This window comes from Coffea eugenioides, chromosome 1 (genome assembly GCF_003713205.1).
Source record: "Coffea eugenioides isolate CCC68of chromosome 1, Ceug_1.0, whole genome shotgun sequence".
Classification (NCBI taxonomy): domain Eukaryota; kingdom Viridiplantae; phylum Streptophyta; class Magnoliopsida; order Gentianales; family Rubiaceae; genus Coffea; species Coffea eugenioides.
The window spans coordinates 48,512,857-48,539,220 of NC_040035.1; the positions used below are offsets into that span (position 1 = coordinate 48,512,857).

General features: G+C 37.2%; 3 protein-coding genes and 1 pseudogene across 5 annotated transcripts; 2 read left to right on the forward strand and 2 right to left on the reverse strand.

The window, feature by feature from the left end:
• Window positions 1-482: 482 nt before the first annotated feature.
• Window positions 483-5,943, reverse strand: LOC113748867 (WD repeat-containing protein WDS homolog). Its single transcript, XM_027292451.1, has 5 exons — window positions 5,619-5,943; window positions 4,707-5,462; window positions 3,092-3,193; window positions 1,010-1,645; window positions 483-884 (listed from the first exon to the last, which is right to left on the reverse strand). Exons 2-5 carry the CDS (start codon window positions 5,343-5,345, stop codon window positions 726-728), a joined length of 1,536 nt encoding a protein of 511 aa, XP_027148252.1. The 5' UTR covers window positions 5,346-5,462; window positions 5,619-5,943; the 3' UTR covers window positions 483-725.
• Window positions 5,944-8,089: 2,146 nt separating this feature from the next.
• Window positions 8,090-8,977, reverse strand: LOC113774089 (annotated as a pseudogene).
• A 4,361-nt stretch (window positions 8,978-13,338) lies between these two features.
• LOC113750227 (receptor-like serine/threonine-protein kinase ALE2) lies at window positions 13,339-19,808 on the forward strand. 2 transcript variants are annotated; one of them, XM_027294214.1, is made up of 9 exons: window positions 13,339-13,938; window positions 15,092-15,175; window positions 15,483-15,596; window positions 15,672-15,776; window positions 16,522-16,890; window positions 16,974-17,240; window positions 17,979-18,368; window positions 18,536-18,776; window positions 18,868-19,808. In XM_027294214.1, the coding sequence occupies exons 1-9, from the start codon at window positions 13,875-13,877 to the stop codon at window positions 19,589-19,591; spliced, it is 2,358 nt and encodes a 785-aa protein (XP_027150015.1). In that variant the 5' UTR covers window positions 13,339-13,874; the 3' UTR covers window positions 19,592-19,808. The 2 variants fall into 2 exon arrangements, with proteins under 2 accessions (XP_027150015.1, XP_027150021.1); XM_027294220.1 differs by lacking the exon at window positions 13,339-13,938 and having other exon boundaries at window positions 15,091-15,175; window positions 15,487-15,596.
• A 435-nt stretch (window positions 19,809-20,243) lies between these two features.
• LOC113764572 (ribokinase-like) lies at window positions 20,244-26,112 on the forward strand. 2 transcript variants are annotated; one of them, XM_027308506.1, is made up of 13 exons: window positions 20,244-20,452; window positions 20,561-20,642; window positions 20,720-20,809; window positions 21,046-21,123; window positions 21,212-21,286; window positions 22,341-22,393; window positions 22,929-23,079; window positions 23,259-23,369; window positions 23,979-24,105; window positions 24,259-24,356; window positions 25,004-25,142; window positions 25,627-25,679; window positions 25,794-26,112. In XM_027308506.1, exons 1-13 carry the CDS (start codon window positions 20,277-20,279, stop codon window positions 25,902-25,904), a joined length of 1,344 nt encoding a protein of 447 aa, XP_027164307.1. In that variant the 5' UTR covers window positions 20,244-20,276; the 3' UTR covers window positions 25,905-26,112. The 2 variants fall into 2 exon arrangements, with proteins under 2 accessions (XP_027164307.1, XP_027164314.1); XM_027308513.1 differs by having other exon boundaries at window positions 20,246-20,452; window positions 20,576-20,642.
• The last annotated feature ends 252 nt before the right edge of the window (window positions 26,113-26,364 follow it).

A 26,364-nucleotide genomic window follows, 5' to 3' on the forward strand; every position in this document is an offset into this window, starting at 1 on the left:
TATCCAACCCTTAACCCCCCAAGAACGATGTGGGATAGACAGAATAGGGAAGCTTGTAAGACTGCTGCTACTAAGGAATAAAGACCCCCACAAACCTCAGAAACCCCCCCAAACTTACCAGATGTGCTAGTATATTTCAGCAAATTTTAATGTTCCTCGGGTTGTCTTGTCTGGGAAACAAATTTTAATACAAATGTGTGATTTGACGAATTAATTTTGGCAATACAGGAAAGAATTGATAGTTTTGCTTTTTATGAGATACAATAAGTGTCTTTGAAAAAGAGAGAGAGAGAGAAAAAAAAGAAAAAAGAAGGGTGATCTAGGCAGGCTAAAGTCCCAGATTACAATTTGGTTGATATCAACCAACCATGGGCGCAAAAATCAACCATTGTCAATATATGGGATTGCTCTTACAATTTGAATAATGGAATGGAGTACTAAAGAGCAATAATTTAAACCTGGAAAATGAAAAAATATATATATTTTTTTTTTGTTCCCAGTCGATCTTCAGTAGAAAGAATGACGGATAAAATACAGGAAATCGCGGAATAAATGGCGATTTACAAAAAGAGAAACTGATGGATATGTTTTGGAGGACAGAATCATGGAAGCCACATATCTACACCGCCACTATGGCTAATCCGGCAGAGCAAAACTGAAGCTAATGTATACACAGCGAATATTGATGCTGTACAAATCGTACTTGTTTCTTGTATCGTATCAACTTAAAAACAGTTTGGACCCCATATTCGGACTGTCTGATCATCACTTGCTGAAGCCAACATCTGAGGCCTCCTAGGATTCCAGCTCACACAGTTCACGGTCATGAGATGACCAGATAGGATCTCAATCGGATAAGAACTCAGTTGATTCCACACGTAGACCTGCTAAAAGAAGTAAAAATGTTATAAACCTCAAGAAGCTTCACACATACGGACCAACAGCACAACCCCATTTTGGTGTTCTCCAAGACTACTTAGGCCACTGAACATTTTAGGTCAAATCATACCTGTGAATCTTCACTGCCACTTGCGATAAATCTACTGTTCAACCCACCAAAGCAAGAACGTATCACATACTTCTGCTGCATGTGGCCCGCGTACTTCCGTGGTTTTACCCACTTCCCTGCAACATCCCACATATGAATCTCCTGGCTGTTGAGGTTTACAATAAAGAACTTGTTATCTCCAGATACAGAAAGAGATGTGATTGAATGCTGCTCTGAAATGACACGTTCAGCATTAGTCTGCAAATTTAATATGTGGATTTCCTTGTCCGAAAATATGCTGATAAGATGTTGTCCATCAGGTGTGACAGCAATGTCTGAAACTTTGGGCATCCGTACTCCTTTCCATGCTTTAATCTCGTTGCCTTCAGAGTCCCACATGTAGATACCCTTCTCAGGATCAGAGCTGCCACAGACGAGCCGCTTAGAATCAGGAAACCAAGCACATGAGGTGACAATGAAACCATCATTGCCATATGTGTGCTTGCATATACCTGTCTCCACATCCCAGAGTTTGAGCACCTCCATGTTTCCACAGGTTAGCAACATGGTATCATCAGGACTCCATGCTACGAATGAGACAGGGTTTTGGTGGCTTTTTAGTGTGTGCTTTTGTGTTACTTTGCCAGTTTCCAGCACCTGAAACAATTGGTGTTAACCAAAATAAGAACACGCAAATAAATCTGGTTACTTCCCCACCACAAAAACAAAAAAGAGTACAGAATTTAAAGTTCTTGAATCCATATAAAATATGCAGTAAAAATACTGAAAAAAATAACAATCAAAATTAGGAAGTTAACTCCAGTTACACAAGATAGTCAACTTCCAAAAATTTTAGAAGCAGAACAGAACAAACAACCATTCAAGGGAAAAAGAGTCTAGATCAGTCAAAGCAAGATTTAGAAGTTTACCATGCAATGGACACTATTTAAGTTCCACATCCTTTGAATAAATTTCATAGGTCATAAAATTTAAGTCCACATCATTTGACCACATCAAGCTACTGGTTTCCTCAGAATGTAGCCAAGAGAACGAAGATATAAAGACATATACACTAACATCATTCTGTGAAAGTCATAGTTTATGAATGAAACACGAAGTGTCAGCTGGAGTCATTCTAAAAAATTGGTTTGTCCAACGTTCAGAAGGAAGCAAGCTTAACAAGGTTATAACTTCCTGAAGAAGGAAAAATAAGAGTGAACATGTGGACTAACAGACAGTTCCTTGAACCCTGGCATATAACAGGATATGACACGAATCAAGATCCTGATAATTTGAAGCAGACTGCATCCTTTTTCCAATTGATCATTTGCATTCAATATTTAGGGAAAGGAAATAGGTAACAGTCATACTTGTAACTCAGAATACATAGGTTTTGTACATATCTCCTCCAAGCCTTCACGTATACAAAGGACCTACATCTATTTCATATAGATTGTTCTTTGGGCCCAAATGAAATTCAAAGTTTTTAGAAGCAAGTGGACATGTATATTCATCAAAGTTACTTTATGGGAAAATAGACCGAAATACCAATTAAAATTCCATGCACCATTTTCTATCAAACCTTCCACTTAGATTATGTTTACACACATCCATCAGCCATGTGATTCTTTACCAATGGCAGTGCAACAAAAATACATTGAGAAGTTTGCAAAACCTTACGGTGAAACATCTCAGCTTAGGATTTCCCTCCTTTATTTATTTTCTTTTTTTTTTTTGGCTCATAAGTGAGTATACTGAAGTTCAGGAGTTGGTATTCCCACTTTTTTTTTTTAAAACAAATTACCAATTGAAAGTTTTGGAGGTAGAGGATACAAGGGTACACCAGCTCTTAGGTGTTAACTACTACTTAAGATGTCGAACCTAGCTTCAAAATTGCATTTTCCCTCGTGACAAAGAAATCTTGCAGAAAACAAAAGCTTGAAATCTTTCAAAAGTCAGCAGAAAACAAACTTCGAAGAATAAACTATAGCTGCATTGAGAACATATGAGTGATCAAACATGAGATGCTTCCTCACAAGTGACATCCAGGAACTTGCTAAGAGATTTCAAGGACAGATGTTTGCGAGATACAACACAGTTTACCTTCCATATAATGGCTGTACAATCACATGATGATGAGGCCAGGTACTTCCCATTGTTAGAAAACTGAACGAACCAAACTTCATTCTTATGATTGGTCAAAATCTGCAACAATGTATCACGAGTAACACACACACTTAAGCAAATTGGAAGCATCTAATAGCCAGCATAAACCAGTCTAAAAAAGCAACAAAAGGTATTGCACGTAGTTTTTGGCATTTGAGTTATTTTACATTGCCGGGTTATTAAACCTGTATCTCTCCAAAATAAAATTCCAAAGTCCTATACAAACAAAGCTAAGATCACAAAAGATGATGCCTCGCCAAGCAAAAATCAGACATTTTTACTCATGCCAAAAATTTTATCATCCTAGTTTGGTCTTTAATTCAAATAAGAGCCAAGTTACTTGAGTTAGTTAAGCAATGTAGCAATAGACGTGCAAAGCAGAAGTATATGAGCTAATGAAACAGAAAAACTTTACCTAACCTCTATGTAAAAACTACTCAAGCTATAGCAAAGAAGTGCTCTAGTAATTGTATCCTTAATGGAAATTCAACAGCTCACCAGTGCTGGAGACATATGACAGAAGGCATACTAATGGTCTACCATATCCACTTATTAATCAAAAAAAAAAAAGGTTACCTCAGGTTACATGATCCTAATGATATGTATTGCCAGAGGTGGAGGAACAGCAGGGTAGGGGGCCACTGCCCGACTACATTAGGGAAAAAGTTTGTGTATAGATGCTAGGATATGCATAAATTTCCCCCTCAAGGTTTGCTAAGTTATTGAAAATGCCCCTTCCTCCCAAAATTTTAATGCAATTGCCCTCCCGACATGTAATTCTAGACTTGCCCCACAAATCAAAATTGTGGCTCTGGCACTCTGTCACATTCTCCTCCTTCCTTTTTTCTTCAACTTTTTTTTTTTTGGGTGTGAATCTGAAGTGTTTAAATTTTTCATGACTTATCTATACCGTGGAATGCCAAAAGTGTTGTAAAGGCAAAATTTTCTGTGAGCCTTTTTATTCTAGAGCCTTAACATTCAAGGAACAAATATCAAGGAGAAAGAAGAATTAAAAAGGATTACCAGATTAATTAGAATAAATAAATTAACTCAAACCTTAATTATAACAAAAATGGGACTTCACAGAAGTTCCGATCTTCTATGGATTCATTCTCAGATTGTAACATATTTGGCAATGCTAAATGTATGTAAAATGAAAACAAATATAAGAGTCAGCGTAATGCTATATTTCACGGTTTGCCAGATGAAAGTTAATTTGTGCAACAATTGACTGCCAGTTCAACCAAGAAATAAAGATCTCCCAGAACTAACAATCCCAGCCCCAATTCCCAACCCAACTCTCTGTCAATCAATCCCCATCCCATGAGAATAACTAAATCAAGCAAGAAATCCCTTCTCAATACCAAAAATTCCATTTCATGCAGTAAGTTGCTTATACGTAGGTCTTTGTGGAATCAAGACAAAAAGGCATTATACTTTCATTAAATGATATTAATGGTAATATATCAAACTGCAGATCTAAATACCTTAGAAACAAAAGAATTTAAAGTTGAAAGTCCAAAAAATGCTTAACATACAGCAACTAGTCCACCTGAACAGTCTCACTGGGAAAATGGTCCCTGCCACAGTGGTGGTCTTCATAAAGTGTGATTGCATCGGAAGTGTGATACGTACAATTATCTACCTGGGCACTTACAGCCATTTCAACCAAATGCTCTAACCTTCTCTCTGGAAGTGTTATGGGAGGTGGAAGCACGTTTTCCAAGTCAATGATCATTCTTTTTCTAAATTCCTGAATAATACCATTATCGATCTTATTCGACCCCAGCTCCTTCAGGAAAAGCAATCCAACAGCCAAATTATGCACCTTCTCTTTTCCCATCCACAACCCAGCAACCTGCTTCCTTAGTACTTCCAAGGCTAATGCATCCTCGCCGCGACTCAAACACTCCAACAGAAATTGCTTCAACACAATAAACAACGCGGAAGCTCTTGTTTCATCACTCAAACCTTTAAGTTTGTTAAGAGCGCCAATACAATCATCCCAATTTGCGTTAAGAATGTGAGACTCTAGGGACTCGAAGTCCACGGATTTGCATAAAATCCCAGATTCAGCTTCCAGACAGACAGCAGATTTTCTGTATCCAAGAGCATGCATAGACTGAATAATAATCCTTACAAACTCCTGCTTCTTAATGAGGCCTTTGGGCCCAATCATTAAATTCTCCATTAACCGAATAACACGTGGCAATTACGCAAGAACGGACAAAATTATCAAATCCCCATCTTTTCGATTTGTCATAGTTTCCAGAGTAGAATTTTGTAATTGACCAAAAGACAAATAATTCTGCACAAAGTTTCATACAAGAGAAAGCTATAATCAACAACCTTCAGTTTGATTTTCAAATAGTTATAATCAGAATGAAAGCTGAGCTCTGTAAAGATTACCAAGAAAATTAACAGGTCAAAATCAATCAGAAAAATGAAAGATAAGTAAAATTACCTCAAATGTTAATTCAATCGTTCATCATGCTATCGCTTGTATTCCTGACAGACATCAATAGTGGCCAAATCGTACCAAGACGATTTAGGAGAAAAACCTAGAAAAAACTGTGGGCTGTTGACTGGGGAGAATCGGAGGAGGACCGGACAGGACAAAAAGTCAGTGAAGTCACGAAGCAAAGACAAGATGCATCCTGAGATCACCTGGATAAAGTCATAAAACAAGTACCAGATGTGTAAGAGAAGAACGACATCGTACGAGTCACCCGGTCGAACATAACGATGTCGTTTGAGCCTGCCATGGAGTCTTATTTTTTTTTTTTCCAAGATAGCCTGCCATGGAGTCTAAGGGCTCGTTTGGGAGTGGAGGATTTGGACAGAAAAGAAAGGGAAAGAAGAGACAGTTATGTTTCCTTCATTTGTTTGTTTTTAGTAAGAAATAAAAGAAAGGAAATAAAAGGATGAATGGTAGTCAAAATTTTTCCTTCCAAATTGGAAATAAATGGGAAGAAAGTTTGAGGAAGCTTGTCAATTTTTTTAAAATACCTATTTTGTCTTTATAAAGGTCTTGAACAAATATTAAATAACTTTCATATCCAAAATTATTCCACTAATTTTTAAAACTCCCAAATAATATAACAATCTCTTCCCTTCTTTTCTCTTCGCTCATAGCTTAAGTTTTCCTTCTTTTCTTTTCTATCCAAAACTCCCAAACAAAGCCTAAGGGCGCGTTTCGTTCGAGCATTGGATTTGGGGTGACAAATTATTGCTGGGTCCTATGATTCCTTATCCTGTCAAACTAGTTATCCTACGGCGTATAATTTGCACTGAAGTGCTGGTTCCATTCCCCATGATGCATAATTAGTTTTGTATTCATATTATACAGCCCATTTGAACGGTGTATTTTCTGAATATTTGTCTAAAATTATATTATAATTTATAATTTACTGTAATAATTTTTAAAAAAAATATTAATGTTTGTTCAAAACATCCAAAATTTCCATTTGGGTAGCTATTTTTAGAAATTTTTGTAGATAAATCACCTGTAATATGTGAAATAAAAAAAAAAGTGATTTATAAATGTGTTCATAGAAAACGTAAAAATTTTTTTATGAAAAATTACAATCCAACAAGGTATTTCTCAGAAAGAAAAAAAAGCTTCCTCCTCCCCCGTCACCTCCCAATCCATTGACGAGAACCACTTTTGCCAATAATATCCTACATATATATATATATATTGTATGGTATTTTAGACAAATTTTGTATTTTTTGAACAAGCAAAAAATAGGTGTCTTTAACAGATTCTAAAACTAGCCAAAATCAGACCTACCAAACCAATTCATATTTTGATTGGCATTTAGGAGATGTAATATTGGAAAGTATTTTATAAAACATATGCCATTCAAACTTTTCAAGATATAGAAGTTTTGGAAAATTATGCCTTGTTTTAAGAAGTTTTTTTTTAACATAATTGAATGTTCCAACAGTCATCCGTCATAGTTTATCATCCCACAGCAACGAGTATCCAGATCAATTTTCACAAGACGAAGCTTTGACTGATTATGGGTAAAAAGCCACATGAACCTGCTGTTATTATTGGTAGTGTTTTTAACAGCGACGGTTGACTAGAGACGCTCTAATAAACTTGATTGTCAAGCATGGCAAGAGAGATAGTGGGTTCCAATAATAATTCGCCATAACTTTTTAACAGCAAATGCATCAAGAGCTCAATATTAATCAATATGTGTTTGGATGTAGTCGTATTATTTGAAATAATTATTGTGATATTTTTTATAACGTGATATTTTTATGGCGTGATATATTAAGATGAAATGATAGTTAAAAACATAAAAATTCTTTGCTTTGGCAACAAAATAGTTAGGCCAGATGTTAATGTAGACCTATACTGTTCAAAATGGCTTAATAAGTCTACTTGCGTATTTTACACTTTTACCTTAAAAGGGAGAAAAGAATGCACATTAACTGCTTTGAGATGGAGTGCTGATTTCATCAACAAGAGTCTAAATTACTAGCAGCTGGGTAGATGGGCCCCCGATGGGGGTAATGCATGAGCCCGCAAGTTTGGATATTTGCACCAGCTATACGAATGTGAACGTCATCCAAAATTGTAATGCGACCAAGGTCAAATTCTATTACACTGTATACCAGTGGGAGGCTGCGTCTTCAGTTTTTGTCCGCTTTCTATGTATCATATATGTATATATTAAAAAGAGTTATTATATAATCCACCTGAGTTTTTCTGTATATACACACAAAAAAATATATTTTAAAGAAGGGAAATTTGCCAAATTGGTCCCTAACATTTATCAAAAACACTTTTTTAGTCCCTAACATATAAAATCAGCCAAAATTGTCCTTCACATTTAAATTGTGATCCAATTTGGTCATAATGCTCGTTTTTGCTCCTTTCTCCGGCTAAAAATAGCACGCCCCTTTCACGTGGTCATATTTTCAAAGGCAAAATTGAAAAACACAAATCCCAGATCCACTGGGGACGATCCCTGACCTCACGATCTTTATCTTGCTTCGACTCTCTAAGGATAGGTTCACCACAACGGTGACTGAGTTCACCTGAACAGAAGCATATTTGGAGGTGATCAGAGGCCGGAGAGTCGAGAGTAGACACGCAGTGTAGAGATTCACTCGGGATTCCTCGTGGGTCCGAGTTAGTTTCCGGAGGGAAAGCAGAGCCTCCTCTTGCTCGAACACTTAAGAGCTCCGGAGCTTGGTCATGAACTTGTCTTCTTCGAGGGAGCTAGAGTGACACAAGGACTCAATATCTGAGGAGGACGAAGAAGAGCAGCAACAATAGGGACGGGTGGCTAAAGGTAGAGGAGTGGTGGGCCTGTTGATGACAGTGGCGGCCATCACAAATTCCTTGGAGCTGGCGGAAATTTGACTAGGCGTTCGAGTCAGCTCGGTTTCTTGGGAAGAGAACTTTGATAATTGATGATTAGGCTTCTGTTGGGAATGGGAAGCGAGCAATAAGGTACAAAATGAGGTTATGAGCGGAGCAGAAATCGAAGGGTTTGGGAGGAGGGGTAAAGAGAGTAAAATGGCACCAGCAGAGAACATCGGACTTGAGGGCGAGGTTAGGGATGAGGGTGGAGAAATCGGGAACAGAGCTGTCGGGGAGGGTGGGCCTGAAGTTGAGGGACTCGCAGGCATCGATGCAGTTACGCTCGAAGGAGTGGCTGGAGGAGACAATAACGGGGTCAGCCATGAGGGAGCCGGGATGGGGCAGACGAATTCCAGAGGAGGTTGGATTTTTTGCTTTGGGGATTTCTCAAAGTGGATTTTCCACTTGGGTAGCTGCTTCTGCTTGGCGCCACTACCCATCTCCCTTTTCCATTGCTGTTTTGATCCTGAAAAGGTTTTCATATGTGAGGGATATTACGGATCGATTGGAAGATTTCAAATCGGGTAGGTATTGCCGATGATGATAATGATGATAGCAGTAATCTTATCAACTTTGAAAGAGGAATTGTATTGCTGATTACAATTGGGGACATGATGATGATAAGATTCTACCACTAGCTGATGAATCTCTCTCTCTCTTTGTCTCTCTCGGTGCACAAATTGCTACACAATGTAACAGACTAGCCAGTTGAGTAAAGCTTTTGTTTTCCAATTTTGCCCTTGAAAATATGACCACGCGAGAGGGACGTGCTATTTTTAGCCGGAGAAAGGAGCAAAAACGAGCATTAGGACCAAATTGGATCACAATTTAAATGTGAAGGACAATTTTGGCTGATTTTATATGTTAGGGATTAAAAAAGTGTTTTTGATAAATGTTAGGGACCAATTTGGCAAATTTCCCTTTAAAGAAAGCGTGTCTTATTTTATCGTTTTTCGTGCAGATATATACGAGGACAGAACGAAGACGACGAATCAAAGGTAACGCCCATAATCTGCAAATTAAGAAATCGAGTGACTTCCATGTTTGGCTAGAATGATAGTAGTCTTTTAACCATATTCGGATTCTGTTATAAGATTGTAGAATTTGAACTAGTATAATACGATACCTTGGATATAATACGTGCTGAAAGCTGATGCAGTAGTTTAAACAATTGTCTAAAAAATCATATATCTGGAGGCTGGATTAATAGTAGTGGAAAGCATACGGCGCTTCTTTATGTTTGTGCAGAGTCCCTTGGCATCTTCTTTTGAGAGAGCTTGCGGCAAATTCATCACGATATTGCGTCAATTCTTATATTGTCAATTTACCTCGTTCAATTTGTGTTAGGTGAGTTGGCCATTGGGTAAAATATAAAGTGCAAGCATTAAGAGTTTAAATCTTTGCACATACAATAAAATTTTAAGGGGGTGCATTAGGGCCAAACGCAACTTTGTTTGTTCTAATTTGATGAATCGCTTATCCCAAAACCAATATATATATATATATATATTCTTACTTTCAAATGGTAGGTAGTAGTGTATTCCTTTGATTTAGAAGTGGTAATCCCTTATTTCTCTAATCTTTCTTGGTGCAACTGAATCCTCTCTTAAACTGCAACTGAATCCTCTCTTAAACAAGTTCAATAGTGTCGAGTTGTACACTTTTTTACTTTAGAGATTTATATCATTTTCATTATCTAACACTCCTTGATCCAGTTGAATTCTCCCCTAAATAAATTCAAACAACGTACAATAGTGCTTTTTTTTTTTTTTGTTTAAAGGTGGGAATCATTCTCTCATTTAATCAGTTAGGTCATCCCTTAGACAAATTAAAGTAAGAATAAGAGTTGACAATTGACAAAAAAAAAAAAAAAACCTTGCCTTTTATGTATTGTGTATTCTAGGTTGAATATGTCATGACAAAATCAAGTTATAGATAGCAATTTCTTTTATCATCCAAAAAATGTCAAGAGTCTTTAGATAGTTAAAGGTAAATTACTAGCTAATTTGTTTTTGAGATTGACGTGAGTTAACTAACTCTTCTTAAGCAGGTTGGTCACTAAGCGAAGTATAAATTGCCGGCTTGAGGTTCAAAATCCCTATATTTTTCACTAAATGAATTAAGTCGATAAAAGTTGAAAATTAAGTTGGTAAAATTTGGTCACAACTAATGTTTTTGACCTATTTTTACTCTCAAATACATCACATAACCTGCACATGGTTATTTTTTTGGAACAAAAAGGTTAGATCTAATTTGTAATTTATTAAATAACTCAATCCATATTCAAAATTTTCCAAAAAAAAAGGTGGGATTTGATCGAATCGGCATTCATTTTTACCAGTAAAAAAGTGGAATCTAATTTTTTTTGTACATAAAAATAACTACATATCAACCATGTGGTGATTTCCATGTAAAAAAATGATAAAAAACTTAGATTGAAATCAAATTTTACTAACTTAAATTTACAAAAAAATATAAAGCTTACATTTTAAAAGTAAAAGATGGAAATTCATTTGACAAAATGTGAAAGATGTTTTGAATGGCTGTGTTAACTACAAACATCTTAAAATTTGTAATTCCAAATGAAAAAAAAGAGTGAGTGCTGCTGAATGCTTGATGTCCATGCATTCAGAAGCATCACGCAATCTCTATCATAGGACAAGATGAAGCGCATGTTGTGCTTATCACACGGTGGCGTGTCTTTTACCAAAGAAGCAATTATAATATTAATTAAAAAAATCATTAGTATATTACATTCAACTTGATCTACGCTTGCGTACAAAAACATATACGTCATCTGTGTATACTTTATATGCAGTTAAGTGAGGTACTATATTGGATGGCTTATATGCGCAATCTATTATTATTCAGTGATAAGTGAACGATACTAAGGCTCCGTTTGATAACACTGAATCTGAATTCTGAATACTGAAATAATTAATTTGCTGAATTTTAAGCACTGAAAAGAGATATATGAATGTCTGAATCTTAATGCTGAATCTATTTATACTGTTTGATAAATATTCATAACTTAATGCTTAATAAACTAAATTGTACAATTTTGCCCTTCTATCTTTTAATCCAAAAAGGAAATAGAACCTATGGTTTAATTAACTTAAAATTGTTAGGTATGAAAATGACAGTGATTGTGAAGAGCAATGCATAAATGTTTCTTTGTGTGGGAAAAGGGTATGGTTTCATTGTTTTGAAAATGGGAAAATGAGCCTTTAATACTCCAAAAGCACGTTCAATTACATTTCTCAATCTTGCATGTACTTGGTTAAAGCGTTCTTCTTTTGATCTTGGACGAGAAACATTTCGAAAATCAGACAACCAATATCTAATATTTTGATATGGTGTCATAAAGCCACGTGTGTATGGATAAGCTGCATCACATAAATAATATATATCTGCACAAAAAAAAAATCAAAATATAAATGTTTGTGGATGAAAATTACTGCAAAAAAATATTATTGTTAAAAAAATTTTTTGAATAGAGAATATCAGGTTGTTTTGTTTAATTAGATAAGGATTTTGAATAGGGAATATTAGGTTGTTTAATTAAATAAGGATTTTGAATGTAATTAACAAACAGGGATATATTTGGTAAATAAGATAAAATAGTTGAAGTAAATCTCTTGACTCTTATCAAATTAAGCATTCAGCTACGATTCTTGTGCTGAAAAAAATACATACAAATTCAGCACCATTTAATAAGTTCAGCAGGTGAATTTTTATTTATCAAACACCCACAACATCTGAATGTCTGAATGAATTCAGTTTCAGCACTTTTTTATGTTATCAAACAGGCACTAAGTGAACTAAATCGTATTGTCATGCCATATATATGTATAATTTGTGCACCGGTGAATGTTATTGAATATAAATTAGACTATAAATATTAAATAAATTTTGTATACATTGATAATGTATATATTATCATAATTAGATGGATGTTACGTAAATAAAATTTAGTTTTGAAATTCAAATATATCAGTGTATACAATTTTTTTTTTCAAAGTGTACATTGTCAGCATATAAAAAATTAATTCATAAAAATTGCAATTCAACACAATATCCAAACATGATTTAACAAAAATAAGTGCACAATAAACAACTAAGTAAGCATTAAACATCAATGTCAAGATCTTTATCCATACCGCAATCTCATATTTAATACCAACCTATAGTGACACCTTTGAGAACAACAAGGAACAATAGAAAATCTCAACTTCAATGTGTTTGAATTGCAATTATTTGCTTATATCACAAATATATTTTTTTACACATTTTTTTTATTTTTTAATCAACTCTTTATTTCACACATTACAACGTAAAAAATATTAAAATACTATTACAAATAATGTCGGATCCAAACACAATTATCTCTTCCGTTTTTTTAAGCCCTATACCGTTCCAAATTTCAAATAGATTTGATTACCCGCTGATTACCCATTTCTCATTCCCCCACGAGGAAAGTGGTAGCTTGTCTTTGTGCTTACTAGTAGTATACATTTCCCCCTTTTGCACAAAATTTCCCTTTGCCACCAAATTTATTTCCTTTTTTACTTTGGTACAGCAGTATTCGCAAAGGATTTGGTAAGGAAAACTGATAAAACTTTAATGCCGCCTACATCATTGGGCAGTGGCAGCCACGCGCAATGGTGGACCGTAATCAAAAGGCTCAAGAAAGTGGATACCGGTGGCTAGACCGGCATTAAAGCGACCCTTCCCTCTGCTCCCCACTTTTTTCTCTCCTGTCAATCACTCTCTCTCTCGCCTTGTTTCTCTCTCACACACACTCACTCACTCACTCATACAGTCATACTTACCGCTAAATCTTTTGTTTGTTAAACTCTCACTTCGCTCCACTGAAAAAAGGAAAAGAAGCCGCATTAAACTCTCTGCTCGACGGTCTTCACTTTCCTCATTACCGCCAATCAAACAATCTCCATCCCCTCAATTCATCTCAAGATCTGCATTCTCTAATCTATAAAGAAAGAAAGCCGCATTATCTGTTTTTTGTTCCAGTTAATTTTTTTCAGATCTCCGCTCTACTCTTTGGATCTATAAACAAGAAAAGGAATTGTTTGCTCCAAGCACCTGCATTGTCGGTTAATGCGAGCTAGGGTGTGAGCTTGTCGTGACTTCAGGGGATTTTTGGGCGTGTATAAGGACATGCAATCGATTAAAGGAGCTAATGGAGGATATTGTCGTTGGCGGAGTAAAAAAATTTTTCCCCGGAACCCTAGAGAGCTCGGGGAAGTGGGGTTCGAGTGCTGAAGTGTTTGATTCTGACGATGCTGTGCTTGAATTGTGTGCTGCTGGAGAGTCAAGATGTTCCGTTCTTTAATGCTTCACTTTTTCCTTCCTTTGCTCACTTTGCTACCTACTAACCACGGTAACTATGCTATATGCTCCTAATGCACGTGCATTATGCTTGTTTATACTTCTTTATCTTGTTTATTTAATGGTCTACCTTTGTGTGGGTGCCGGACCCGGGAAGTACTGTATTTGGTAGCCGGTAATAGCTGAAACCTTTGGCAGAGCAAATAATGGGATGTTAATTGCTTTGTTTCCTTAAACGACAAATTGAGAGTTGAATTCTGTTTGACTGTATTGCTGCTCGTCATGCTTCAAGGACCAAACAAAGATGGCATAAAATTGTGACTTATTTGTTGAGTTATTTGAGTTAGTTTAGTTAGTTGCCCACGCTTTACTCTTTTCTGATAGTTGATCAATTTATGGGGCGACTGTGATGATAGTCGATTAATTTCCTGCCGCCCAGGCGGAAGTTATTCCGCATGTAGGTTTGCCTTCAGCATATAATAGCTGTTGTTGTTTATCCGGATATGTATCTTGCAGTGTGTGGACTGGTGTGAAAGCTGTAGCTGGCTCTATAGAATTAGTAAAACAGACTTGGGTACTTCATCATTATAGGATTTACACTGGATTCATTCCTTATGACCCACGCAGCTGGTGTAGACCAATCTAACTCACCTCTAGTCATAACCAGTTAAAGCTGCCTTGTCGAAAGGTCACCACAAGCTTAAGTTCTGTATTCCCTTCTAGACTAACTTCTGGTTTTAATGGACTTGTCCTTTATTATTATATCTGCCTTTCAAAGAGCACGCAGGTAGTTACATTCCGTTTACCCTTATAAATAAAATGACATTGATCATTGTAGGCAATGTTGATCATTCTGTTGTTAAGTCATTGTAGAGAATGTAGCTTTTGTGCATGCGATTACATAGCCCTTATGTGGAATAGAACCATAATCATCTGAGGGCTCTTATTGATGCATGGATTTATATCAGCTGTTTTCTAGAATGTTAAATGATTTCACACTGCTTACGCATTTTATATAACTAAAGCAATTGTATGGAAAATATTTAAGACCTTAAGGTACATTGCTTTCAATACCCATTACTATAATCTGTCCTAAGCAAAGGATCTTGAAAATGCACACCAGGGCTATACATATTTATACAACACAGCATTTATTGATATCAATATGGTTGAGCTATTATGATTGTTAATTTTCTTTCTTCCAGGTATTCCATTGCCACAAATCTCCTTGTCTCCATCTTTACTTCCAAGTGAGTCACCCTTCTCGAGGAAAATCTCCCTGGAACATGGTAAACCACATCCTGTAACTCTATCTTCCTTTGCATTGTAAGATTGAGCATTTCTTGGTACTTGCTTGATGTAAAATTCACAGTACATGCCGGATGTCTTCCTCAGTAAAGGCAAACAGTGATTGGGAAATAAAAGAAAAAGCATAGATTGGACATTTTAGCTTTTACTCTCTACTTATTAAATTTGGCTGGGATACTTGGGTGGTAATCGTCCATTAACTATTCTATGTGGCTTTTATTTTGGACAATGGTTATTCCTGTTTATACGTTGGACAATAACATAGAGGTTCATTTTTGTATGTCTCAGTCAGGTTGTTGTCTTCGGGTGCTTCAATGGTTCCTTTTGTAGTGCCTACTCGAAGGCAGTATAAGCCTCCTTTGCATCAATCAGTTTCACCAGCTCCTGCACCAGCACCTAAAGGTACCGTGTTTGCTCATCTGATGCTGCATTCAGAAAATATTCCCTCTCTTACTGAAATAGAAATCATTGTTTAAGGTCCTGTTACTGGTCCAAATGTTAGTCCATTGCCAAGACATCATCATCATTCCCCTCGCCCTGGGGGGAGTCATGCAATTTCGCCATCTCCATCCAGGACACCAGGTAATATTTGACTCATTTCTGGACTATTTGACCTAATTATCTATGATTTCCTCGTCTATGGGTCCTTGTACAGATTTACCGTCAAGCTATACTAAAATATTTCCCATTTGAAAGAAAAGATGACTTGTCATTTCTGGACTCCACGGTGACGTGATCTTAATGATACAAATTCTGTGATTTTTAATTTTATCATATGGAGGCTGCTTGAAATACTTAGCAATTAGCTTAAAGTTAATGTATGTATTAATGTTGATTAAATAAGCACCAAACTGCTTTCTATTATAGATTCCATTTCTGACTGCTTGTGGTGATACATGCTGGAGCAAGTTAAAAGGTAAAATAAAATGTAGGCTGGAGCAACAATGCACAGTGTATCTGTCATCATGCGGACTCTATTTATGGTATTCTATACTGGGTACTTTCCTTAAGTTAGATGGTAATCTCTGTTGGATCATGGTGGGATAACATTTCTGTTATCTATACTGCCAACTTTGTACACCTCATCTGATGTTTTCCTGTCTAAGACTCTCAGCCTTGCGTATAATTTGTCCGGTCCTGTTCATCAAATCATTTCAGTTCCCTTACTGGAAGTGAATTTAGCATGCCATTGCCTATCAACATAGCAAATAAATTGATTTAATTAATCTGCAGTAGCTCGTTGCGCTTAGTGTTGTTCTCTTGATTAACTTATTCTTTAGTTCTCTTCTTTAATTACAAAAGAAAAGGGTGTTTTATGTATTGGCAGGTTGTGGTCAAATCTGTGCAGAGCCATTTACGTCAACTCCATTTGGTTCGACATGTGGTTGCGTGTTGCCAATGAAAATCAAACTTCTTCTTGATGTCTCGCTTTATGCTGTTTTTCCTCTGGTCACTCAGCTTGAGATTGAGATTGCAGAAGGAGTTTATCTAGAACAAAGTCAAGTAGTCATAGTTGGTGCTAGTGCTGATAGTCAAAATCAGGGAAGAACAGTAGTTGACGTTAATTTGGTTCCACTTGAGGATAGGTTTGATAATACAACTGCTCTACTGATTTATGAAAGATTTTGGCAAAAGAAGGTGCTTCTTAACAGGACACTTTTTGGTGCTTATGAAGTAATCTACATTACCTATCCAGGTAACCTGGTATCTTTTGGTTTTTTCCATTGTTGATCCATTAAATAACCCCATGGAATCTTAGTCTGAATAAGTTGTTATTAGGTATTCCGTCTTCACCACCATCTGGTGACTCCTCTGGCAGTGGCCCCAGTGGAAGTGTTGGAAACCAGCAATTCCCTATTACTGCATATATGGATGATAAAAATCAGAAAATGAGTCCACGAATTATTTTTGTCATTGCCTTGTCTGCACTAGTACTTTTGGTGGTTTGTTGTGGAGCTGCTGCTGTCCTCTTGAAATGCAGGAAGACTGGTAGACCATCCAATGCTGTTGGTCCTGTGATAACACCATCATTAAATAAGAAAAGTGGTATCTATTTGAGCTTTATCTTTCTGTATCTTTGTAGTTATCAATTTTTTGAGAGCGTTATATCCCATCCGGTAGCAGTTGGTGGAATACCAAGTCCTCCCACTTTATAAGCATATTTGCAGTTACAGAGTTTTTGGGGGCTTTTAAGAGATACAGACATTTCTGTTAAAAGAGAACCTAGCAGTACCCTTGATTGCTTGATCTCATGTTTATAGGACACATAAATGAAAGAGACATGCTAAATATACCTGAAAAGATGAAGTATACAGGGTCTCTTCATCTTTTTTTTTTTGGTGTGCAGCAGCAGTTTGATGAGCCCAATAGGGTTTTGAGTATTAAAAAAATCTCTGCTTGTCTTTTAGATGACCGGAGCATTCATCTTGAAGAGAGAAAATTTACATCTGCTTTCTTACCCTTGACATGTCTAATGCTTGTTCCCGCTCGTGTATATGAACGACAAAACCTATACTTGTCTTGGAGTTGATTAATTGCAGTTATTATGTTAAAAATCACTAAATGGTCTTTGAGATTGATTCCTGAGCCTTTGTATGGTAATTTATGCATGCGTTTGAAATTCTTCTTTAGGATCTGGTTGGACAGATTAGGTAACCATGCGTTTGACCTGTTTTAGTCATGGTAGCTGGTAAATTGAATATGAACTCGCATTAGCTTCAGCCAATTTAGTTCTCCAAGTGGTAGAGATTTTCTTATGCATTTGAATATTTGTTTCTGTCTCAGGAATGGGATCAATGCTATCAAGTAGCCCAGCAAGCTCCACATCAACATCCATCCTATCTGCCATGCCAGCTTCTATTCTTTCTGTTAAAACATTTTCGCTTGTTGAGCTTGAGAGGGCTACAGAGAAGTTCAGTCCCAAGAGGATTTTAGGTGAAGGTGGGTTTGGACGTGTCTACCATGGGCTCTTGGAAGATGGAACTGATGTAGCGGTGAAATTGCTTACAAGAGATATTCAGAATGGAGACCGTGAATTTATATCTGAAGTTGAGATGCTCAGCCGATTGCATCATCGTAACCTTGTGAAGTTGATTGGTATATGCATTGAAGAACGGGTACGATGCTTGGTTTATGAGCTTGTACCAAATGGCAGTGTTGAGTCCCACTTACATGGTACATAATTCTTCCTTTCAATTTCTATTACTTTAAAAAAATTTTCTCATGCTTATATCAAGATCTATATTGCTACAAAACGCTCCACTTTATTATTTTCAAACTCATACAAATAATTGTCAGTAATACGATCCATCTAATTTGTGAATATCCATGCAACATTTCAGGTGTGGACAAGCAAAAAGGGCCTCTAGATTGGGATGCGAGGCTGAAGATTGCTCTGGGTGCTGCTAGGGGATTAGCTTATCTTCATGAGGACTCTAATCCTCGAGTAATTCATCGAGATTTTAAAGCAAGTAATGTTTTATTAGAAGATGACTTTACCCCCAAAGTTTCAGATTTTGGGTTGGCCAGAGAAGCAACAGAAGGAAGCCATCACATTTCTACTCGAGTCATGGGAACTTTTGGGTATGTACTGCATCTTGTAATGCGGCTGTGGAGTTGCAGCTGTCTTGTCTTTCCTTGCTTAGTGGTTAACCGTCTATAATTTGAATTCCAGGTATGTAGCCCCTGAATATGCAATGACAGGGCATTTGCTTGTGAAAAGTGATGTTTATAGTTATGGGGTTGTGCTACTAGAGCTTCTCTCGGGAAGAAAACCTGTGGACATGTCCCAACCTCCGGGACAAGAAAATCTCGTGACTTGGGCGAGGCCTCTACTTACCAGCAGAGAAGGTTTAGAGCAGCTGGTGGATCCTTCCTTGGCTGGAAGCTACAACTTTGATGACATGGCTAAGGTGGCTGCCATTGCCTCCATGTGCGTTCACCCAGAGGTAACTCACAGACCATTTATGGGAGAAGTAGTGCAGGCACTGAAGCTCATATACAATGATGATACAGACGGGACATGCGGGGATGGTTGTAGTCAGAGAGACTCTTCTGTGCCAGACTCTGATTTCAAAGGTGATCTTGTCCCTTCCGAAAGTAGTTGGTGGAATGCTGCGGGAGTTACTCCGAGGTTGACTTACGGACAGGCATCCTCCTTCATAACGATGGATTACAGTTCAGGTCCACTTGAAGAGATGGAAAACAGGCCGTTTTCAGCTTCAAGTCTGGCTGGAGGGGTAGCACTGCCCATCAAGCATGGGAACAGGTCAGGTCCATTGAGGACCGTCCGCAGTAAAAAAGCGTTTTATAGATTAAAGGGGAGTATGAGCGAGCATGGACTGCTTTCGAGGCGTACTTGGAATGACGGTCCTAGCGGTTATGAAGCTTCATTTTAGGCCATTTTTTCTTTTCTTTTCTTTTCTTTTTTTAAGTGTACAGTAATGAAGGGCCATTTGTATTGAGAAAATAGGTTTCTTCGGTGGTGTAGGATCGTAGTTGTGAGCTCTTTTATTTGCGTAGAGAAAATGAGAGAATATTCTGACCTCTAATTTTGATAATCTTAAAATATTCACAATACAATGGAGATGCAGGTCGGGTACGTCATCTTGTATATTGATCAATCAATTTTACCCGCCTATGGTTCGATTACGGGATTGAACAGATAGTAGTACTAGTTTTCATCTCAATGAATGAATGTGGGGATGGCGCAGTGCTCGGTGGGTAAAAAGTCAAACCACCGCCGGAACGGGAAAGATTTGGAGCATTTTTTGCGTCATAGTATTCCTCAAAATATTCTTCTTGATTTTGTGCTGTGCACCAAACAGAAAAATGATTTACTAATTCTTTTTTCTTTGTTTTTTCTCCGAAACGATAGGAAATGATTTGCTAACAATTGTCGCGGTCCTTTTTGTACTCGTACAATATGACATGATAAATTAGCAGTATTATAACACTCGCTTTTTTTTTTTTTGTTCCTAACGATAATAATTTGTCCGAACGATAATAATATACCACTCGTTGTAAGTGGATGGAGCGCAGCGGACAAAGAGATAAACTAATCTCATCCTGGTTGCGGGATACATGTCTGCCCAAGTGGCCATAGAAAAAGTAGCAATGGCGTCACCATCATTGCACTCGCTTCCTGGTGGATTGACGTTTGCAACTAAGTCATTGTATTCCTGCTCCAATCTCCTACCAACTCCTCCTCATTCGTCTCCACCGCGCTCCAATTCTTCTCTCATCACTCGCTCTCCCAGGTACCTTGCTCTTTCTTATACTACTTCACTATTTTTTTTTTCGCTTCTTCGAATTGTTACGCGTCGTCGTCTGCGGCATTGCTATCGGCTTTTGTTTGTTTACAGCAGAAATTTGTGTGACAGGAAGACGATGTCAACTTCAGCTCAAGCTTCCTCATCGCTTCCACCTCTCCCCGAAGATCGCATCGTTGTTGGTCTTTTTCCTCTATCTACTTGCATTATTTTTTTTTCATTTACAATTACACTGATAACAGCGTACTTATGCAGCTAGGTTGCGGATTAGTGTCGGTGGATTTCTTGGCTACAGTGGCCTCTTACCCCAATCCGGACGACAAGACTCGTAGCACCAGCGCTAAGGTTTCTCTTCCTATTCGTATACTAATCGTCTATTTATTCTGCTACACCATGCCAATCGTCTATTTATTATTTTCTTTTCTTTTCTTTTAAAGAAGAAGAAGAAGAAGAAGCAAAATCTTTTACATATGAAATTACTCGTGCCAAAATTATTTTGTATACACTTTCAAAATGTTAAGCATATTGGTTGGTTGATGCTTGCTCCCAAAATGACTGCGTCGGGGCCTTTTCTTGATTAGCTGCAAGGAGGGGGAAATGCAGGGAATGCTTTGACTTGTGCCGCTCGATTGGGACTGAAGCCGCGGCTGATATCCAAGGTCTACTTTCAACCTTGTAATTTTTTAACTGAACATTCTCGCGTAATATATAGTAGGGGATGTTTATCGCTAGAAATTTCTTGAGTAGGTTGCTGATGACCCCCAAGGAAAAGGGCTAATAGAGGAACTAGAAGCTGATGGCGTTGACACGTCCTTTCTTGTGGTGGGCTTCTTCGGATCTCTGTTAATTCGTGCAAAACTTCCATTTCTTTTACTCGCTTGAGCTTTTCTTTGGCATTTTAATGGTGGACTTCTTTGTTTCTGTTACTCATGTGAACCTCTCTTTGGTGTGTGATTTTGATATCAGTTTCTCCCATCACAATGCTTCAACCTTCACTTGCTAGAATTCCGAGGGAAAATATGATTTACATACATACGCAATCACCTTGACCTGCAATCTCTTCAAATGTGATGAACTCCAAGATGAAGCTACAGAGCATTTAGGAATTAGGAATTTCTGTTTGATGTTTGGACATCAAATGTGCAAGGTTAATTCCTTGTTGATTTAGAATGATGAGCGCCAATGCTTGCAGTCATATGTACAGTTTAACTATATTCTTTGTTTGACCTGATAAACTTACCTTATTGAAAATTGATATATTGTGGCCTCTTGTTGCTAGCAGCAGTCAATCCTCTGTGATAGCACAACCTTCAACTCATCTCAAAGTTGATATAAAGTATTGCAAAGTTTGGCTCTGTGAGCTAAATTTTGGTAAAGTGAAGGACAACTTTGACCTGCTTTTGGCTTTTGATGCTATTTCAATTTTGTGGTTTCTATATTTTTGTAACTAAAAATATTAGGGGAATGGTAGTTACCCAACTCAAAGGCCAGGCTGGCCACAAACCCAATTCGTGCTTAAATGTTATTTACAGGTCGCCTACCAACAAAAGACTGCTCCCATGGATATTTGGACCTAACAAACCTTGCTTGCTGAATATGAATTCACCATATTATTCTGATAGATTACTCATTAGCCAAAGTGCAGCTAGTCCCAGATTTTCTTTTACATGGGTTAAAGTCATCAACTGGTTTCCTGTATTTTTGCTTTCCACGAGGTCATGGTGGGTCGTTGATAGCACTACCATCAACTTTTTCTTTGATGTATGAAATGTACTGTATAGGAGGTGGTTCCCCTTATCTTTTTCCAGTTACTCTTCTTTTAATCTGTAACGTTTCACAATGCTCACTTAATTTTCTATTGGTATATTTTTTTCAGGTATCAGAAGGAGGCAATTCTCCATTCACTTATGTCATTGTCGACAACCAAACGTGAGTATTCTGCAATAGATTAATGATTTTGTTGCACAAATAGGAGTAATTTAGTTAGGATGGTTCTGTTTATCTGCTTCTTCACTGGATGTCAATGGTTTGCTCATTTGTTGTGAATGATCTTTCATTATGTATATCTCTCTAACGGCTGGATATTACTTTTGTTTAGCAACACTGTGTACTTTTACTTGCCTTTAGTTGTTAACCGAAGCTAGCAAAATTTTTATTACTCCTTGTTTAACATTTCCTTGGTTAAGTGCTAGACTTTAATTTGGTGAAGTATATGATTTTTGTTTTCTCCTTTTCTCATTTCTGTTGTTTTTAGAATATTGATTACTATGAACGAATTCAAGAAGAATGGCAGCAGGGTTTCAGAAAACAAAATAAAGGCAGTTTAAAGATGCAAACTTTTTTGGCTTCCATCTTTCATTTAAGATTTTCATTTGAAGTACTTGAAATCTAGAGTTTTCTTAGCTGAGTTAAATAGATTGCTTCGTTTTATTAACTTGGAGTTTTGTTTCTTGAAATATTTCAGGAAAACTCGCACTTGCATTCATACTCCAGGATACCCGCCCATGATACCTGATGATCTTTCAACTTCTAACTTGTTAGCTGCTATTAGTGGAGCAAGGCTTGTATATTTTGATGGAAGATTACACGAAACTGCTTTGCTTGTTGCACAGGAGGTAATCTTCAAGTGTTTGCGTTACTTTCGTCTAAGGCTAATTTTCTGCTCTATACAATTTTAGGAACTCATACTTACTGCACTATTGTATGTGAGCGTTGATACTTTCAGAGGTAGCTGGTATTGTTGAAACTTTTGCAAAGTGAAAATGACAGAATGCTTTCTGATTTTCCAGTACAGGCAAATCGCAGGGCAATCCCTATCTTAACTGATGCAGAAAGCAAGAGGGAGGGATTAGATGATCTCTTAAGTTTGTCTAGTTACGTTGTATGCTCAGCAAAATTTCCACAGGCAAGTTTAGGCTTCATAAAAGCTGCTTAAATAGTAATCCTTTTGAACTGCTGTATGTCTTTCTATTTATAACTCTAGCATTGCTACCCTAGTTTTTCTAGGTTGTTAATTAGAGGAGTTATGGTTTTTTCATAAATTGGACTTTTGGGGATCATAGCAAAAGTTTATTTATACTTGGTTGGTAGCTGGTAGACCATTGCAGCAGATGTGAATTATTGACAAAATAAGTTGTACTCTTTTCATTGGATTAAAACAAGGAGACTGCAAAGGGTGGTAATAATGTCTGCTTTGTTTCTGGATTTTTGAAGTATGCCATGTGAAATACTGAATTAACTTGATGTTCATTAATCAGGCTTGATTTTAAACAATTTGTATCTGTGAATTAGATTCCAGTCCATCAATTCTTTTATACTGTGCAAGCTTTCTGATTACAATCTGTAGGATCATCATTCTTCGATTCTAATCCTTGCTGGAACTGCTTTGGAAAAGATTCACCTTCGATTGCATTGGATCATCAGTTTCATATTTTGTCTTTTTTTCTCTGTCGTTGCCTTTTTCTTTTCCCTGTTTGAGGAGTTATTTGCAAATATCTTACATCTTTCCTTGCAGGAGTGGACTGAGGCGCCATCTATCCCAAGTGCCCTTGTTTCTTTTCTTTTGATGTTGACTCATGTCAAATTTGTCATTGTGACATTAGGCAAAGAGGGATGTATAATGCTGGAGAGGGGCATGACTGGTATGCACATGCAACCTTTTTTCCCCCACTCTTGAATGAACTGCTATATGTGTATAGACATCTTCAAGATCATGATTGGATATGTGGATCAGATCTCTTTCAATTTGCTTCAATTTACCTCACTTTCTGTTTGTCAAAAAAATGTTTCTGCAGAAAATGCCCAGTCTGAAGAAACAGATATAGATGATTTATGCGATATACTGAAGAAGAAAAAAGATAGTAATAGAAACTCGCCAACATGTATATCCTCGGTAATTTCTTTTCATCCTTGAAGGATTCGGCAGTAGTGTAGCTGAAATATATGAATTTCATTTATTCTGCATTGAGTTTCACATGGCAATCATTTTAAAACTATTTGATGTGGATCTAAGTAAGCACAAACTATATTTTATGACACTTAAATCCGGGCGTTGATGATCATAATTCATTAACAATGCTGAATTTTGAGTTGGATGCTGTGTGTGTTCATTTTCTTGTTTGGACAGTCTTTTGGAAGTAGCATGCTCACTTCTGTGTAAATTTTATGAGGAACTTACTGCTGAGAAGTTCTTTAGACACATGCATATACGATAGTGGTGTGTTGTATAAATGAAAGATCTGGCCGAAGTATGGAACATGCAGAAATTAATATCTTCGTAAGAGGAAAATACAATATTTATCTGGCATGTGGCCTTTTGTCTTGGAAGATGAAATCTCATGATGTCAAGTTAACCTGTTATTTTTTGAAAGAGCTTTCTTCTTTACCTTGCTGCAGAAAGAAAAGAAAATACAATTTTGATCTGCAGGCCTTGTTGGAAGTATTTGAAAGGAGTCTGAGTTGTAATAGTTCCTAGTAACTTCACTACTACTCTGTGACATTAGACTTTATGCTGCTTTTTCCGCATTTTTCTCCCAACAGGGTGTGAAGAAGTTATGTGCGAAGGGGATTGGGACTGTGACTGGAACACTATTTGTTGGAACAGCTGAGAATATACCTCCTGGAGAACTTGTTGATACAACTGGTGCTGGAGATTCATTTATTGGAGCTACACTTTATGGTAAGGAAAGAACAGTTTTTGTTCTTGTTCCCGTTCTCTCTCTCTCTCTCTCTCTTTTGTTTTTACTCCCTTGGTTGAAAAGGCTTATTGCCCCTTAATATACTTTAAATTCTGCTGCTGCTGCTGCTGCATCTTTCCCACGAACTAAAACACTCTGCAAACACACACACACACACCACATAGACGTTGTGTATGTGAGTGTTTTTTGAGAGTGGCAGATTTGTGTATTGTATCATTGTAGTATGTGGTCTTTGAAAACGCAAAATTGATTCTGTTATTTTATCAGGACCTCTCTCTTCAGGTTTGAGGAGGATTTAGGGTTTTCAATCTGTCAGCCATCTAGAAATCTATTACGCTTTCCCTTACAATCTCTGCAAATGCGGAGTGTCCATACTGTTTTATGACACTTCTTATAAGTTGTACTTCGGTGGCTGGGCATTGATGATATCCATATCTAACCCTTTATCTCTACGTTGTTTTGTAGCCATTTGTGCCAACATGCCACCAGAAATAATGTTACCCTTTGCAGCTCAAGTGGTAAGTAAACTTTCCTCCTGCAAGTAAAAATGTACTAAAAGCTGCTGGGGTCCGAGCAATTGATTGACTGGAGATAGCTCACCAGTGACATCCACTGTGTGTCGTTAATTGCAGGCAGCTATTAAGTGTAGAGCATTGGGCGCTAGGACTGGAATTCCTTATCGTACAGATCCTCGTTTGGCGTCTTTTTTAGTTGCTGGATCCCAAGAGGTGGCCGCAGTATAGGAGTATTGTTTAACAAAAGCATATCATCGGGCCGTCGTCTTGGGTTTTTCATTCTCGTGTTTTTTGCAGTGTTTTGGTGGACGGATCTCGTCCTTTTGATGTTAGAATACTTGCAATGATATGGCATCCTTTGGAAGGATGGGCAAAATATATTGAGAATTACGTGGATTTTTTTTTACTATTACAGATCTGGTACTTGTTTATTGCAGTTCCCAGGCGTTAAGATTTACTAATTCAGCAGGTAGGACGCAATAATAATACCAAAAAAAAAATATTAGGGGAAGAGAAATCGCAAACTTGTGCATGCCCTGGTTCAGCAGCTGAATTCTCAACTAGCATTAAAGCATAGTATCCTAGATAAATTACAGTACAAGAGCTAATCACTGAACGAAACGATGGGTGACAGACGCATTAAAACACCTAGAAGCGCATTTTTCTCCCAAAAGACAAAACACCTTCT